Here is a 15,171-nt window from a genome sequence, read left to right on the forward strand (position 1 = left end):
ATGCCCGAACAAGAACCAATAAAATGAGGAACAAAATAGGTATGTAGGTATTGTGAAAAAAAATATGAGTTTCTAAAAAATAGAGATCATTATAATTTGCAAAGCTTTCGTTTATATACTTACTCAATTGCCAGACTGCCTTCCAAAAATTTACGGAAATGTATGCAATCAAGTTCGTAGAATAGATATAATTGTTCTTGAAACTAATAATGCTTCGAAAAAAATTGTACCTACCTAGTTAGTCCATAAATTTGTTTATTTAAAATAGAAAATATTTACTACAAACTTAATCAGTCAATCAAGAAAGTTCATGCTTCTAAAGTTTAAGTAGATAATACTATGAGAAATTTAAAAAGTACTCATGTAACAAAAATCTAATTTATAATACTGATAACTTTGCAATTAAGCATAACTTATGACTAGTTGCTTAGAATTTGACATTTTAACAAGATATATTTGTACTTTTCAAAATATCATTGCATTATCGGGTAAAATTATTTTACAAATATACCTACTCAAAAAGAAATTATTTAATCGCAGATTTTGTTAACCTACTTCTAAAATGATGCTTAAAACCATTGGCAAAATTGAGATACCTATATGCACTTATGCAGGCTCGGATTTTTGAACGAGCCTTGAGCCTAAAAATTTTAATAATACTGTCTGTCTGTAGTTCTTTCGGTTTTGAATGCAAATTTCTATAAGTATCAAGATTTAAGCATTTCTTCCAGCTGAGTAATATTTAGTTGGTTAGATTTAATAATCTTTTGGGCAAACGGGGTTTCGGAAACCTGCATATGATATCCGGATCCACCACATGTTTGAAAAGGATCACCGAGGCACCTGATGTTACAATCGATATCTCGCGTGGGTGTTGAGTTTTTCTTCTCGTTTAAGTTATGGAAACAGTGGCAGTCAGATCTGTGATAATATTGTTTCCTCTTGAGTGTATATTCATTTCAAGTGAAGACTTTTTTAAAGTAATTTGTATATAGCCTTATTACCCTTTTTCCACTGCAGAATACGAGTATCGGAGGTAGTCACATATCATTTGACAAGTTTTCGGTGTGAGTGTCCTCATATTGAAAAATGTCGTGGTGTCAGTCCATAACTCCTTGGCTGCTCCATTCATTTGATAACATTTTGTATCCATCTCGTCTATATCTACATCTTTTATAACAATTCCCAGTTGAGGATTTGAAAAATGCAAAAAGCCAAAAGGTAAAGAAGGAAATTTAACGTTAATATCAGTACCTATAGGTACAGATACCTATTACCTACCAGATAGACCTGTTTCAAAAACGAAGATGTCTGCATTCTCGCTTTTATCGCTTCGTTTTTCAGTCAAACCTTCCAAATCCCCTATGTCTATATTACTGCAAAAGCAATTCGTACCGCTATAAAAACATAATGAAAATTATACATTGACTGTCATCAAATGTGTCTAATGAATCAGATGCTTATTATTTCATCAGTGTATTTTTACTTTAATGCCAGGTTTTTCACTTGTACACTAAAAAACTTAAATCCAGATTTCACACAATATCTGTGACAATTCGTTAGTAGCGAGTTATCAAATGTGGTATTAATTGTCTTCAATAGTTCCGCTCGTGAATCTTTTGTCAAGTTGAAATAATTGATGAAAGCGTACGCATTCAAGTCATAAGGATTATCTGAAAACAAGCATAGAGTTTGAATTATGAGAAAGTCTGTATGAAATTAAAATTGTTCACGGTGGTGGGTTTTTCGTGAAATCGTGATGATTTTCTGCTTACCAGATATTCCATTATCGTATATCATCATTTTTGCATCGTTTTCACATCCTTCATCGTCACAAGTACGAGTAGTGTTATTGCAGCCATATTCACTAATTTCACGAATCTTTAGCGGAGGTAAATTACGGCAGATGCAGTGGTTTCTGAAGTAATAATAAAGTTACGAATGAGATTTCACGACATATGGATTTATTTACAACCCAAGATATGCTACGTTGGTGGCATTATTCTGTTCAAGTTGTACCTAGTAATACTTACCCGGATGAAATGTTGAAACTTGAGTAATTAAATCTTCGTTTTTTGCAAGTAGCAATACACGACAAAGGATTTGTAACGTTGTATGTATTAGTATGGCAGCTGCTATCATTGTAGTTGACAGTGTAACAACCTATGTATTGTGGATTCCGCTGTTTCTCGTCTGAAAAAAAATCCAAAAGCTATCTCGATAAGATGTAGGAAAATTTGAGATCGCTCAAACTAAATTTTCAACTCTGCTCGCAAAAGAGATGGATTTTGTCGGTTCATGCAACCACTTTCAGAAGGGGAGAGGGAATTTCCTTGAAGGGATAGAACATCGTTTGAGCAATTGGATTGGAGCACCCAGTCCCTCACTCCATTGAAAAAAAATCTTTAGGTAGGGTGGTAAAATGGCAGTCCTACCTATATGCAGTCAAAATCTATAAAAATTATATGTTGAAGGATCTACTATCCGTAGAGTGTTGTTTAGAGCTCTCAGTCCCGACGTTTGATGAGAGGCTAGGCAGATAATGTAGCAGTGAACTTGAGAGTCCAGACAGATAGACGACCTTGGGAAGTCAGGCAGACGCGTCAATGACCTTGAGAGGATGATAACATTCCCACGGGTAGCTAGATAGTTAGGTCGGTGACCTTGAGAGTTCAGACACACGAATCAATGACCTTAAGAGATCTGACAGACGGATAAACAGACGACCTTGGGAAGCCACACAGATGGATCAATGACCCTGAGAGGCTTGATGAGTAAGGTGACTTTGAGCGGTCAGACAGATAAACAGACGACCTTGAGAGACTAACATCGTTGTTCTGAGGTGAGGGAGAAAGCAACGTTTTTTAAGGGGAGAAGGGGGGCTGCTCCAACGTCCAGGCTGGATGCTTCAACTTACTTCAACGATGCTTCTATCCCTTTAAGCGATTCCTCCTCCTGAAACTGATAGGGCCGGCGAAATCAATCTTGGTATAAGCTTCTAGAGTTTTTTCATCTTCAAAGACACTTAGAAAATGTAAAATAAATGATTGATATTTACACATTAGGTGCGTATGGTATAATTTTATCTTGTCTGCATCTCCACACATTTCTGTTGGTTCACCGGGGCAATTTAGTTTTTCACAAAGAAAATCGTCTTTGGCGCGATGTTTAGGCGATTCCTTGGTACACAAACATTGTGAACTGTGAAATTTGAAATTTATATTATACGAGATGTATTTATGTACTATGTGGTTATTGTTTAAATTATGAACACCATATTATTTTATTTAAATAATTTGAAATAACTAGGTAGGTACCTACTTACTCGATTATGATTTACAATAATCTACTTACCCATTACGCGTACCTGCATACTCGTATCCTTTCAGTTGGCATCGAATTAAGCACCGCTTATTAGAATTTGTTCCAATCAAATCAATTTCATCCCATTCGGTTTTAAACAAATCGGGTTTAAATGAATCATTTTCATAGTTGAAGCATCCAATGAATCTGCTGTATTCGAGGATATTATCTACGGATATGCAATATTTATACTGGTAAATTACCGAATGATTCAACATTTTGGAAAATTCTTGGAAGAGGAGCACTTTAGGAGAGAAAGTACCTAACTAGTTTTGAGGCGTACTCATCGAGGGGTGAAGGGGCTAATTAATATGTAGGTGGTTTTATGCGAATAAACATATTTGCAATAAACATCTCGATGAAAGTTGGTTGGTAAAGATTAATTTAAATCGTGATACTTTTATGATCCGAATTAATTAATATTTTGCATTACTTACTTGGAATTCCAGTTGACTTAAAAGTAGCATTCATTTCGCTTGTGTCATTGGGATAGTCTTCCATTATTTGACATGATACAATACCATCATTATTATTATTGTACTCATCAGTATTGATGAATGTTTGTAAGGGGGTGTTATCTGAGCAACCTTGGTCTGTGCCACTGAAAATATCCATAATTTTTTTATTAGTACCATTTCTTACAATTAACAAAAGTATTCTGAAGAACTGAACTTACGATACTCGTATTTTTGCATCAAAATAATATGCATATCCGCTTTGATAACATTTCAAACAGTCCTTAATTTTATCTGTACCGTTTGGACATGAATTCTTTGGAATCTTCCAACTAGTCAACTCTTCTTGTTTTTTTGATTCGGTATTAGGATTTGCATTTGTCCTCAACCCTGAAATGTTTCAGAAGAATAAGTAGACACCTAATTGGCAGAAAAATTGCAAAATTCTGGGATAACATTTTCACCAAATTCTCTCCCCATCTAGGTATCTTACTATATTGATCGTTCATTTTTTCGCCAATTACGAGTTCGTTGACATTTTTTTTAAATTAGCTTTTCAAAGTTGTTTTGTTATCAGAACTCTTAAAAAATTTTGATTTAATGGCTGTAACTTTTTATTTATTTTTTTTTTGGTTCATGATACTCGTAGATCGCACAGTTTGCGATTTTTGAACTTTTGAGACTTGCTTGCGTATATGATATCGAGGTATGAAAAAAATTTGAAATCGTAGGCTAAGCAGATAGTTTCAAAAAATTTCATTTTATTTCAGAAAACTTCAGACATTGAGTCATAATATGTATATTTCTGTTCAAGCCTCTCATCACGAAAACATCCGGGATGTGTCATAAAATGAACAAAGCTGTACGATGATCATTAGGTGACTGGAAATTTCATGGTAATATTGCTCATTTCATTGTTGTGTTTTAAAAATGGGTAATGTACAATATCTCTGATACCTAACTTATGAATAAGAGTCGATGTGAAGAAAAAGATGTATGAAATTGATTTATTAATAAGTGAATCACGTGCTTCGAAGTATTTTAGCACCTCCATGAGAAATAGAAATTGCACTGTGCTTCTCATTACGCTCAGCACATATAAGTCGTTTGCAATATCGCAAGCGGGAGACAATTAATTTTATTATTCCATCGCTAATTCTAAAAATATGTAGGTAGGTAGTTGAATTTTTTACATATGGGTTTACGTGAAAATTTCATAATTGGTAATTGGTATACTTACATTGTTTGCTGTTGTTGGTTAAATCTAGTCACAAAAAGATTACTAATTATTTGGTGGCGCCGCCTCCTCTTTCTCGTAGTATGAAATCGATGGAGAATTGAGAGAGAAAATTTTGAATTTGCACTGATAAAAAATGAAATTCGCAAATTTTCGCCTAAATTCATTGCCTATCTAACAATGGCAATTTTTCCAACACATGGAAGATCTAAAAATTTGCTAAAGATTTAAAAGGTCGAAAATAGAGAGTGCAAACCAAATTGCAACTTTCTACCCAAATTTGATAAAACTTTGAATTTTTCATGACAAATGAATCATTTGAATTTTCAAAAATTCGTTACATATGGAAAAATAAAATTCAGCCTCTGAAATTTGGCTCATGATGTATTTTTGAATGCTTTTCCGAAATTTATTCCTTGTTTGATGTGAACATTTTTTTGTCGATTTTTGAATTATCGATACGTTTCTTGCTCAAGTCAACTCTCAATGTTTGAAATTCCAAATAAAGAGACCAAGTCTCACAAAACTTGTAGAGTAATTTTTGAATTTGACGTACCTGACTTTAACACTTAAATATGTGTTTTTTCAGTTAAAATAAACTCTGAATAATGAAAATTTATCTAAAAAAAGTTTCTATAAGTCTGATTCTAATATAATATCAAAGCGTCAAAAATGTCACTTTTTAAAAAAGTTTTCAGAAGGCTGACTTATGTCGATAATTTATCAAAACTTTTTCCAAGTTTTTAAAAGTCTGCGTCATATGACGCAGATTAGCGTCTCGCAAATTTAGGAAACACCCTCGGTGTAAAAAACATGCCCATGTTTATAACGAAAAGATATGATTCATTCATCGATCGAATTATTCATATTTCAATGAATTTACTGCCGTAATGCCGTAAAAAATATAAAAAATTTTCGTGAGTATTTGACTTCACGTCAATAAGTTTATTACGCCTTATTTCGTTGAAATTGTCCCCGCAGGTAGTAATAATGTTCAGTGGTATCTAGCGATAGTTAGGAATAAGTGGAAAAATATGTCGAGTGTAGGCGAAATGTGGAATCTTAATCGGGTGTATCAAAATTAATTACTTTAACGACAGTTTTGAGTAGAATCAGAACTTAATAATTAAGGGTAGTCAATATTTGGTACCCCTGATCGATTTAGAATTTGACACTTTGTGTTAGAGGTACTCGCGTATTTCCATTCATTATCTATTGTCAAGTGTAGTGATGGTATTATAACGTTTTTTAAAGAAAAGGATTCGTGCAATTTTGGTCTATTTTGAAAAAATGAAGCCCCTGCATCATCTTTAATTTTTCGATTGGGCAGTTGAATATTTTTAATGACGTATTCTATAAGTTACGGGCTCCTCTACTGCTGAAGAAAATCAACATTTATGATCAAATAACCAAGAGGTTTTACTTAGCCTCGTTTTTGATTTCGTATCAAAAATTAAGGCATGAAATGTTAAAGAACAGTTTTTTTTTCACTTTTATGAAAAAATAATAAAATCAAGAAAAATTATATTGCCATATTTAGAAAATGAGTTGAATTGGAAGTCGTGACTCTTTGAAAATTTACGATATCCTCAAAACTAATAATAACATGCGGATTCCTTAAGCCGATTCAAAGATGCAGACGTGAAAACGAAAGTTCTAGTTGATAAGAATTTGTGAAAAAAATCTACGAGAGAATAATTTAGTGTGCTAGAACACAACTTCTCATTCCATTTTTTTGACAACTTTGACATATTGAGTAATATAGAAACCCTGAGCAAACTTCAACTGCGTTTGCGAATTTAGAAGGAAAATACTTAATTCTGTTAATATTCTATTAAATAATATATATCTTCGTTCTATTTATTTACTTACCCAAGTATAACAAGATTCCTGCCACGATTAAAATCCCTGCGACGGATGCCATTATCACCACGATATTGCTTTTTACACTTCGTATCAACGACTGTAGGTTGAGGCGTATTCGATCTAGAAATTAGCATCATTTACATATGTAGATAGAACTTATAACCGCTAGAATGGAACTGAATGTTGATCTACTGAGAGTATTTCCGGTGAATTTTACGTCATCATTAGGTATTTTACGTATTTTTGGAAATTTGATGGTGTCATTTACTTTGTTTTTAAAAATTTTCCTTTTTCTATCCGCAGACGGTATACTGAAATAGGTACATGACGTTTCGACATTTTCTACATATTTTCGAATATCTTACTTACTTGAGAAAAAAGTACCTAATTTTGTAAATTTTGTAGATATAATTTGCTTGAAAGAAGATAAAACCAGTTATCAAACGATTGGTTTCAGACAAGTTTTTTTTTTTATTGAAAGAACAAAATTGAAAAATGTATACCTAATGATATACTTATTTGAATTGGAAATGAACGATTTGTCGGAAAAAGTGCATAGATAATTAGGTTTCTAGTATGTTGCTTACTTCCGTTCAGCATGAGTGTAGGTACTCGTAGTAGTACGAGTGGTAAAAATTAAATTAAAAAATATCTACAATATCATAGCTTCAACTTGTGCACATTCACATTTTTCACCAAACTTTATCTTTGAACAATTAAAAAGTGACACTGATACTGACTTTCCACTAAAATGGACGTGCAGGTATCTAATTCTGTGAACATTTGCTCCAGTCAAATTTTACTGACCTACCTACCTCAAATTAGTGAATTAGTTCCTAATTGAATTTCGTGAACCGGTGAGTGGTGTTTACATTAATTATCGAAATTCATTTCCATTGACGAAGGCATGCATGGACTTCCTCTTTTCCGCACATCATTATAAGTAGGATCTGATGACTATATGGAAGGGGATGTACTTACTTAAACATGAAATCATCTCATCGATCAATTTTTGTTCGATTTGACTTAGGATTACCCAAATTTTTGGAATTTTTGCACCCTCTTTTATAATTTAAAAAATAAAAATAAAATGGGACGATCTGGTGAAAATTCGAAGATTGGAGGGGGATGAGTTACATTATAAAAACTAGGAAAAAATTAATTTTTCGATATTTTTTTATTGGCCTATCTTTATTCATCCGAATCCATTATAATGAATTATCAAATAAACTTCAATCAGACTTGAACTCATAGTTTGATAAAATAATATGTATAAAAATGACTTCAAAAAAATGAGAATAAATCGATAAGTAAATTAAATAAATAATAACATCACATTTCAAGCGATTTTTTCGCAGTAGAATATTTTAGAAAAAATTAAATTTTTGTCTTGTATAGTGCAGTGCACAAGTACAAAGATAATTTACGTTTAATTAAATAGGTACGTATTTAAATATGGAAAATATTACTATTTTAAATGGCACAAATTTAAATAAAATTATTTTCTACTGCCCACACTTTCACATGTTCAACTTGCAAAGCGTGTTCTTCATCTTTCCAAGTAGGTCTCCAGTTGTCTCTATCTTTCCAGAAATTCAACATACCCTGAAAATGGAAATATTTTATAATATTCATACAATTCGTACAAAGACCTGGTCAAAAAAAAGTGTAGGAAATTCCTAATTTATTCACCTTTGGCGATCTATTAGTCCATGGTTTTTTGGGAGTTGATTTGCATTCGTCTGGGAAATCAGATATACCACCAACGGAAACACCGAGTGTAAGATGGAACTATTAAAATAGATGCTCGAATTAGGTATTAAATTCGATATTTTTTAATAACTGAATCGTTGTCGTGGATTTTACATACTTCTCTGTCGAAAGGAGCCATTTTATTTGTGGAATTTTTGTAAATATACTCGTCACTTTCAGGTAAGCCAACAATTTGACGCATTGTTTGGCCAGCTTCGGGCTGTATCATTCCTACCTCTTCTCCATCCACATGGAATGCAATCAGGTCTAGAAAATTGTACAGAGGTCTTGTGTAAGGTACTCTCGGTGATTTTTAATTCATCATTGGATCATATATTACCTGGAGTCCAAGTCACACTGAAATTGTGGTATTTATTAGGCCAGTCTTCGGAAACCTCTTTATAAAATACCTTCTTTTTCACGTTTATCGCGTGATCGCTCAAATAAACTCCCATTTCCAAACGTCTATAACCGAAATGATCATCGGAACAGTGAAAATCGGCATTTCCTCGAGACATAGCGATACGAATTTGGCCAGATTGGTAATAATCGCCGTATTCCTTTGTGGCTGGCATGAGCCAAATTTCTACGCAATCAAAAATTATTAGATTAAAGAATGAGAGTTGTGATCAAGAATAATAAGATGAGGATTATTTACGTGGAACTATCCAATCTCCAACTGGTAACTTGGCTTGTACTTCGACTTTGCCGTATAAAAATCGGAAACTTCTTTCGGTACTTATTTGACCGGATTGAATTGGTGGTAAAATGATGAATTTTTCTGATTTTTTGGTACATTCGTCTACTTTTCCTGTGCAACTGTTTACAAACGAGGTAGAAAATGAATTTTTATCTATTTCTAAGGGGTTAATTTCGCAGGAATTACAATTTATTACTTTTCTAATGTGAATGTGCTGTCTTTTTCTATGAAAGCGTGGGGTTGTACTCTTGGTTTGATGAATAATACGCCTTCTCTTAGATAAATCACGTGGTGGCATCTTTCATACGTTACAAATTCGTAATTCTAATTGAAATCAAATAAACACGTGTTGATGAAAATATACATCATTTTTCTGATGATGATGATGATGATGACTTGGAAATTGACTGGTAAGTTGAAAAATCAGTTTCCAGCTATCTAACCTTTTCTCCAGGTTTTAGCCAAAAAAAAAAAAAAAAAAAAAAAAAGGTCGTCTCAAAGATGGCTGTAACACTGCAGTAGTTGAAAAATGCTGGCCATGATTAAGAAATAAAAATGATTACCGGTTCGTGAGCAATTTTAACAGTGTGATACCAAATTGCGGGATCCATAAAATCAAAAGTATCTGAGAACATGAGTTGATTTAATTCATCCTCTGAAACTTGATCAGGTTTATCTGAAAAAAAAGTGTTCATTTTGATCTCAAGTGACGTTATCAAGCTTAAGTGGAAGATTAATAAATAAAGCATAGTTAAATTTTAATTACCAGACTCATTCACGATGCCATAAACTTGCATATGTTTTTTATGTCCACCACAAGTCTCAGAAAAATTGCCAGGACATCTAAGCCGACAGCTAGCATCTGGTTTAGGAGATCCGCTGCTAGGAGCTTCATTTCCACAACCACAAATCTTCCTATAATAGATCAAATCACGTAAAAAATGACAGTGATTCAAGAAATATCATTTTCGTCAATACTCACCCTTCTTCTACTACAGAATATTTGAATTCCAACATATCACAAAATCTGTGACATCTTTTAGGAGTGAGAGATCTTGTTTGGTGTGATTTCCTATCGAGTAAAATATTTCCAGTGTTTTCGTAACATCCTTTATAAACGTATTCTGATTCTGCATCTGGAAGTTAATTATATCGTTGAATTTGTTCTGGTGTGAAAGATTCATGCTAAATTGAATAAGTAGGTACTCGAAAGTCCAGTTCTGTATACAGCAACTCTCCAATCACCACCACACACTTTGTTGGGATTACCGTTGCATTTCTTTTGGCATTCAGAATCACGAGTGAAAACACTTTCGGGTGGAGTTTGATCACTGCACATGCATTTTCCTCTATGCAAAAAACATGGTGGTATTTAAATCAGTCTGATATCCAAAGTAGATATAAAAGGATGCGAAATATGTCTGAGATAATATCTATTAGGTAGGTAGTTATAATGTTTTTCTTACATGCCATCAGCACTTGTACTTAATCCAAAGTACAAGAATCCAGCTTGCAAACATTGCTTGTGGCAAAGGGATGGTGTCAGATTTGGCAAATTATCAGAAATTCCTTCCAACAACCTGATTCCTGGTTCATCTTCCTTATAGCAACCCATATAAGATGGATGAACGAAAGCTTGAGGATCTGTCAAACAATAATTCTCTCAATTTCTGCAAATATGTCAGTCTAGAATTTTTGTGGCTATGCCATTAGTTTAATAAATGAACTCACGAGGCACGCCATTATCATAAACTGCTATCCTGTGATACCCTCCACAACGATCATTCTGGCTACCACTGCAAGGGGAGCTACATTCGCTATCAGCGACCCTCAGAATTACTGATGGAAACGAGTGACTGCAATAGCACTCATTACTGAAAATTTTGCAAAATTTTGATCAGTTTTCTAGAACTACTTTGATCATAATACGTAGAGCAGCAGATTTTTTTTATGCTCACCCAGTTTCAACGCCTGAAAAGGCATAGCCTCTTAGTCCACAAGTTTCAGAGCATAGTTCTGGAGTCAGGGTTTTTTCAAATATTTCTTTTATCCCTTCCAAAGTGGGGAATGGTTTATCATCTTTGTAGCAGCCTAGATAACGAGAAGCTGCTGCTTGGATTTCATCTGAAATATTTTATTGTTCATAATTAATGCTGATCAGTTTTGATGCAGATTGCACATATCTTTGAATTCAATTACGTATAATTTTTTACCTGCTCGCCGAGTTTTGAAGACTTTCATCACGTCTCTGGCACCACATCCATCTAAAATGTCACCAGGGCACTTGATATCGTCGCATTTATGATCATCATCATGCAGTGATGTAGGTGGTGCTTGGGTCATGCACATGCATAGTACGCTTTAATGTAAATTAAAATGTGAATTAGATTAATTGATGCCAATTTTTTTGATCATTATTGCTTATTTCAAAAAATCGAAAAAGCTCGATAAAGTTCTGACTAATTTTCTCAATTTTTTGAAAATTGAAACGCAATACTGACAAAGAAATTGCACCAGTGTATTCCAAAATATTTCTTCAGTTTCAGAAATGATATCTTTCCATGTTTTGGCATAAATTATTAATATGAATATGAAATATTCGAAAAGAAACATTTTCAAACTCGAATTTGCCCTAAAATGAGTGATTTGTGAATTTCCAGCCACTAAAGTAGAACCCCAGAAGTGGTCTTAGATTTTGAGGGCAATAGTCTAGATCCATGCAGAATTTCAAGTATCTTGGTACCTACGTATTATCACTTGGAATTGGCTGGACCATTTTCCCCAAAACAGGTTATGTGGAGGGAGGCTACTGAGGAAAAAAAATTATGATACCCTCTTTAAGGACCCTTACCTCTCCTTCGAGGGTACTTCCAGGTCTAAAAAATTCTCTGAATATTGTCTCTCAGCTCAAAATGAAGGACTTCGCCGAGTTTGGTCAAAATACTCTCTCTATTTTTTTTTTGCCTGCACCCTACAGGTCTGAAAACGCATCCCTGCACATGATTGGTGATTGGAATAAATTATTGGGAAATAAAGATAAATAGGTACCTACCCTGATTGAATTCCTGCATATTTGTAGCCTTTTTGATCGCAAATATTCCAGCAACGTCTGTTGGAGTTTGTTTGAGTGAAATTCATCGTAATATCTGGTTTAATATTGTTATTTTTTTCATTGTTGTAACATCCTACATATCTGCCATATTCCGGAATATCTGTGAAAAAAACGTGCAATGTAAGACAATTTGAGAGGAGTGAACTAGAAAAGATTTTTCAAAGATATTCACCGGAAATTCCAGTAGAGTATAAACTCATTGTAGATTTTCCTCCACAAAATTCAGTGTCATCTTCGTAACAATATGCCTGGCAGTCGTCATCAGAGAGAGCGGTTTCTTTGGAGGGTGCAGTATCGTCACATAGACATTGTCGACTGAAAATAAATTGAATGGTTAAAATTTGAGTAGGCTGCATCTATTTCTGTGTTTTTTGGAGTGAGTTGGTAAAAAAAAAAAAAAACTGGGAATAGCAAAAAAATTTGAGGAGTGGTTTTCAAAAATCTTTAAAACAATCCGGATGAAAATGTGAGCTTTTCTAGTTAATATTTAAAACTTGTGGGTACTTTTTTCAATAAGAAAGTCCAAATTAAAAAATAAAAAACTGGTCGTTTCTGTCATAAAATTTGGCTCTATTCTATTCTGTTTGGTTTGCTGCGGTTTGGTTCGATTCGGTTTGGTTTGCTTCTGTTTGGTTCGGTTTGCTTCGGTTCGGTTCGGTTTGGTTTGCTTCGGTTAAGGTCGGTCATTTTGCTTTGGTTCGATTCAGTTCGGCTTGGTTCGGTTCGGTTCGATTCGGTTTGATTTAATCATGTGTTTTTCTAACCCTTTCTTTTTCATTTTTTGGCTTCATCATTTGAAAAAAAAAGTTGAAAATTTATTTTTGGTTTTCAGTTTTAATTCATAAAATTTTGCACTTTTTTTCAGTTTTCCAAGTATTTTTCTGGTCAAAAATAAAATTAAAAGAATCAGTACCTATCTACCTACCTATTTCGTGTGTAGCTATTGTGTAATCAAAAATTTTTTTTAAATTGACATCTGACAACAAAATTTGAAGTTGATGATTTCAAAGTCAGTTTTTATCTTCTGGATTTAGTCCTAATTTCAATTTCGATTTTCATCCTTCGCTGATTTATACTCACTTAAATAATCCAAAATATCTGAACCCTTGTTTGTAACAAATGCGATGACATTTTGTCGGTGTGTTGTCCACTGATTCTTGAAATGAACCTCGTAGTAATCGGTAATTGGTATCGTTGTCTTTGTAACAACCCAAATATATTCTGGATGGGATGGCATCATTGCCTTGGGCTATACAAGAAATCAATTGTGTGAGTAATTATAAAAACATCAAGGTAGTAAATTTCAGACTATTTCAGGTGATTAAACTTATGGGTGAAAAATCAATCTAGGAAATTCTTCACTTCACGGATATTTTCAGGTACCTAATTTAATTATGAAATGGTGTAATTTGTTTTGGAAACAAATTACATAGATACCCATTTCAAACCAAAATTTAGGCACAAAAAATTTGCCAACTCAATTTTAATAGGTTCCTTCATATTTTTAGACATTTAATTATAAACACATAACTAATTGCGATCTGTAATCTGAAAATTTTATCTAATCACGCTTACCAATTAGACCAGTTTCGTAGACTGATGATTTAAATTCTCCTCCACATTTGAGATTTTTATCTCCTGGACAAGAATAATCACATTCCTTGTTAACCCTTTTGACTATATCAGGTGGTTGATTATGACCACAGCGACATACATTTCTAAAATATTTACAAATCTTGAAATTTTCTGCTCTCAGTATATTTATACGTAAGGAAATTAAAGGGGTGGAAAGTCTTACTTTATTATTGCTGCGTAAGCTGACTGCTTAGAATGGCAAAAATCTACGCAGCTTCTAGGGGCGAGTTTATCATCTTTTTTCTCATATTGATACAATAATTTCGCTTTATCGCTGGTATCGTAACATCCTACGTAATCATATTTTTTTGCAGCCTCGACTTCTAACAAAAGAAAAATAGAGAAAATTGTCAAAATCAAATAACTCGCGATCAAATAGGTAAATAATGCTCTAATTATCGATATTTGTAATTACTGTAGGTACTTTACCTATGTTGATAATAAATAAGCCGAGGATAACGATAATATGTAAAAACATGGTGTTATTTCTACCGTAACGATATCACACACTAAACAAGCATCAACCGGTTTGCCGATGCGAAGATGTAATTTTAAAAATCTGCGATTACATTTTGAAGTTTACGCCCTCCTCCTCTTCCCCTCTCAACGAGGAATTATCTTCGACAATAATACCCGAACCCGACAAAACAACATGCAAATCTAGTTTATTAATGGGTTTCTTCAAATCGCTGAAATTCTAAGCTGTAGATGCGCCATCGGGGATAGTTTTTAAATTAATGACCGAGTGTTATGATTACCGAGAATTATTTGCCAAGTTTTTTCTAATCGGAGAGTTGAAAAAAACCTGGATGAAGGAATGATAGTAGGTACCTAGATAGTATACATATTTTCCTTCAAACTTGTATAGGCTAAGTTGTCTAATGTGATGGTAGGGATTGCAATGAACTTGACTATGGAAAATGTAATTATGTATTACGTAGCATGCTTACGCACGTACGAATTACCAGAGAGTGAAACGAGTTTTTACGAATATATTAACAGGGGGAATTACCAACGGTGGCGATGGTCGATAATTCATATTGCATTGTAG

The 15,171-nt window shown here is 33.6% G+C and overlaps 3 protein-coding genes across 3 annotated transcripts in view; 1 reads left to right on the forward strand and 2 right to left on the reverse strand.

Annotated features, from left to right (window-relative positions):
• Window positions 1–15,171, forward strand: part of LOC135849384 (S-adenosylhomocysteine hydrolase-like protein 1) — a 58,331-nt gene that overhangs the window by 9,812 nt on the left and 33,348 nt on the right. The window lies entirely within an intron of this gene.
• Window positions 239–8,037, reverse strand: LOC135849383 (uncharacterized). The gene is made up of 12 exons (XM_065369777.1): window positions 7,509–8,037; window positions 6,928–7,041; window positions 4,040–4,208; window positions 3,801–3,964; window positions 3,355–3,532; window positions 3,059–3,201; window positions 2,034–2,193; window positions 1,776–1,918; window positions 1,487–1,673; window positions 1,282–1,397; window positions 1,005–1,170; window positions 239–921 (listed from the first exon to the last, which is right to left on the reverse strand). Exons 1-12 carry the CDS (start codon window positions 7,519–7,521, stop codon window positions 708–710), a joined length of 1,767 nt encoding a protein of 588 aa, XP_065225849.1. The 5' UTR covers window positions 7,522–8,037; the 3' UTR covers window positions 239–707.
• Window positions 8,080–14,700, reverse strand: LOC135849378 (uncharacterized). The gene is made up of 20 exons (XM_065369773.1): window positions 14,550–14,700; window positions 14,284–14,443; window positions 14,061–14,203; window positions 13,566–13,734; window positions 12,658–12,800; window positions 12,426–12,585; window positions 11,587–11,732; window positions 11,332–11,497; window positions 11,105–11,247; window positions 10,840–11,017; window positions 10,580–10,722; window positions 10,356–10,509; window positions 10,140–10,288; window positions 9,937–10,049; window positions 9,570–9,697; window positions 9,332–9,492; window positions 9,014–9,259; window positions 8,792–8,940; window positions 8,614–8,712; window positions 8,080–8,526 (listed from the first exon to the last, which is right to left on the reverse strand). Exons 1-20 carry the CDS (start codon window positions 14,596–14,598, stop codon window positions 8,410–8,412), a joined length of 2,916 nt encoding a protein of 971 aa, XP_065225845.1. The 5' UTR covers window positions 14,599–14,700; the 3' UTR covers window positions 8,080–8,409.

This window comes from Planococcus citri, chromosome 5 (genome assembly GCF_950023065.1).
Source record: "Planococcus citri chromosome 5, ihPlaCitr1.1, whole genome shotgun sequence".
Classification (NCBI taxonomy): domain Eukaryota; kingdom Metazoa; phylum Arthropoda; class Insecta; order Hemiptera; family Pseudococcidae; genus Planococcus; species Planococcus citri.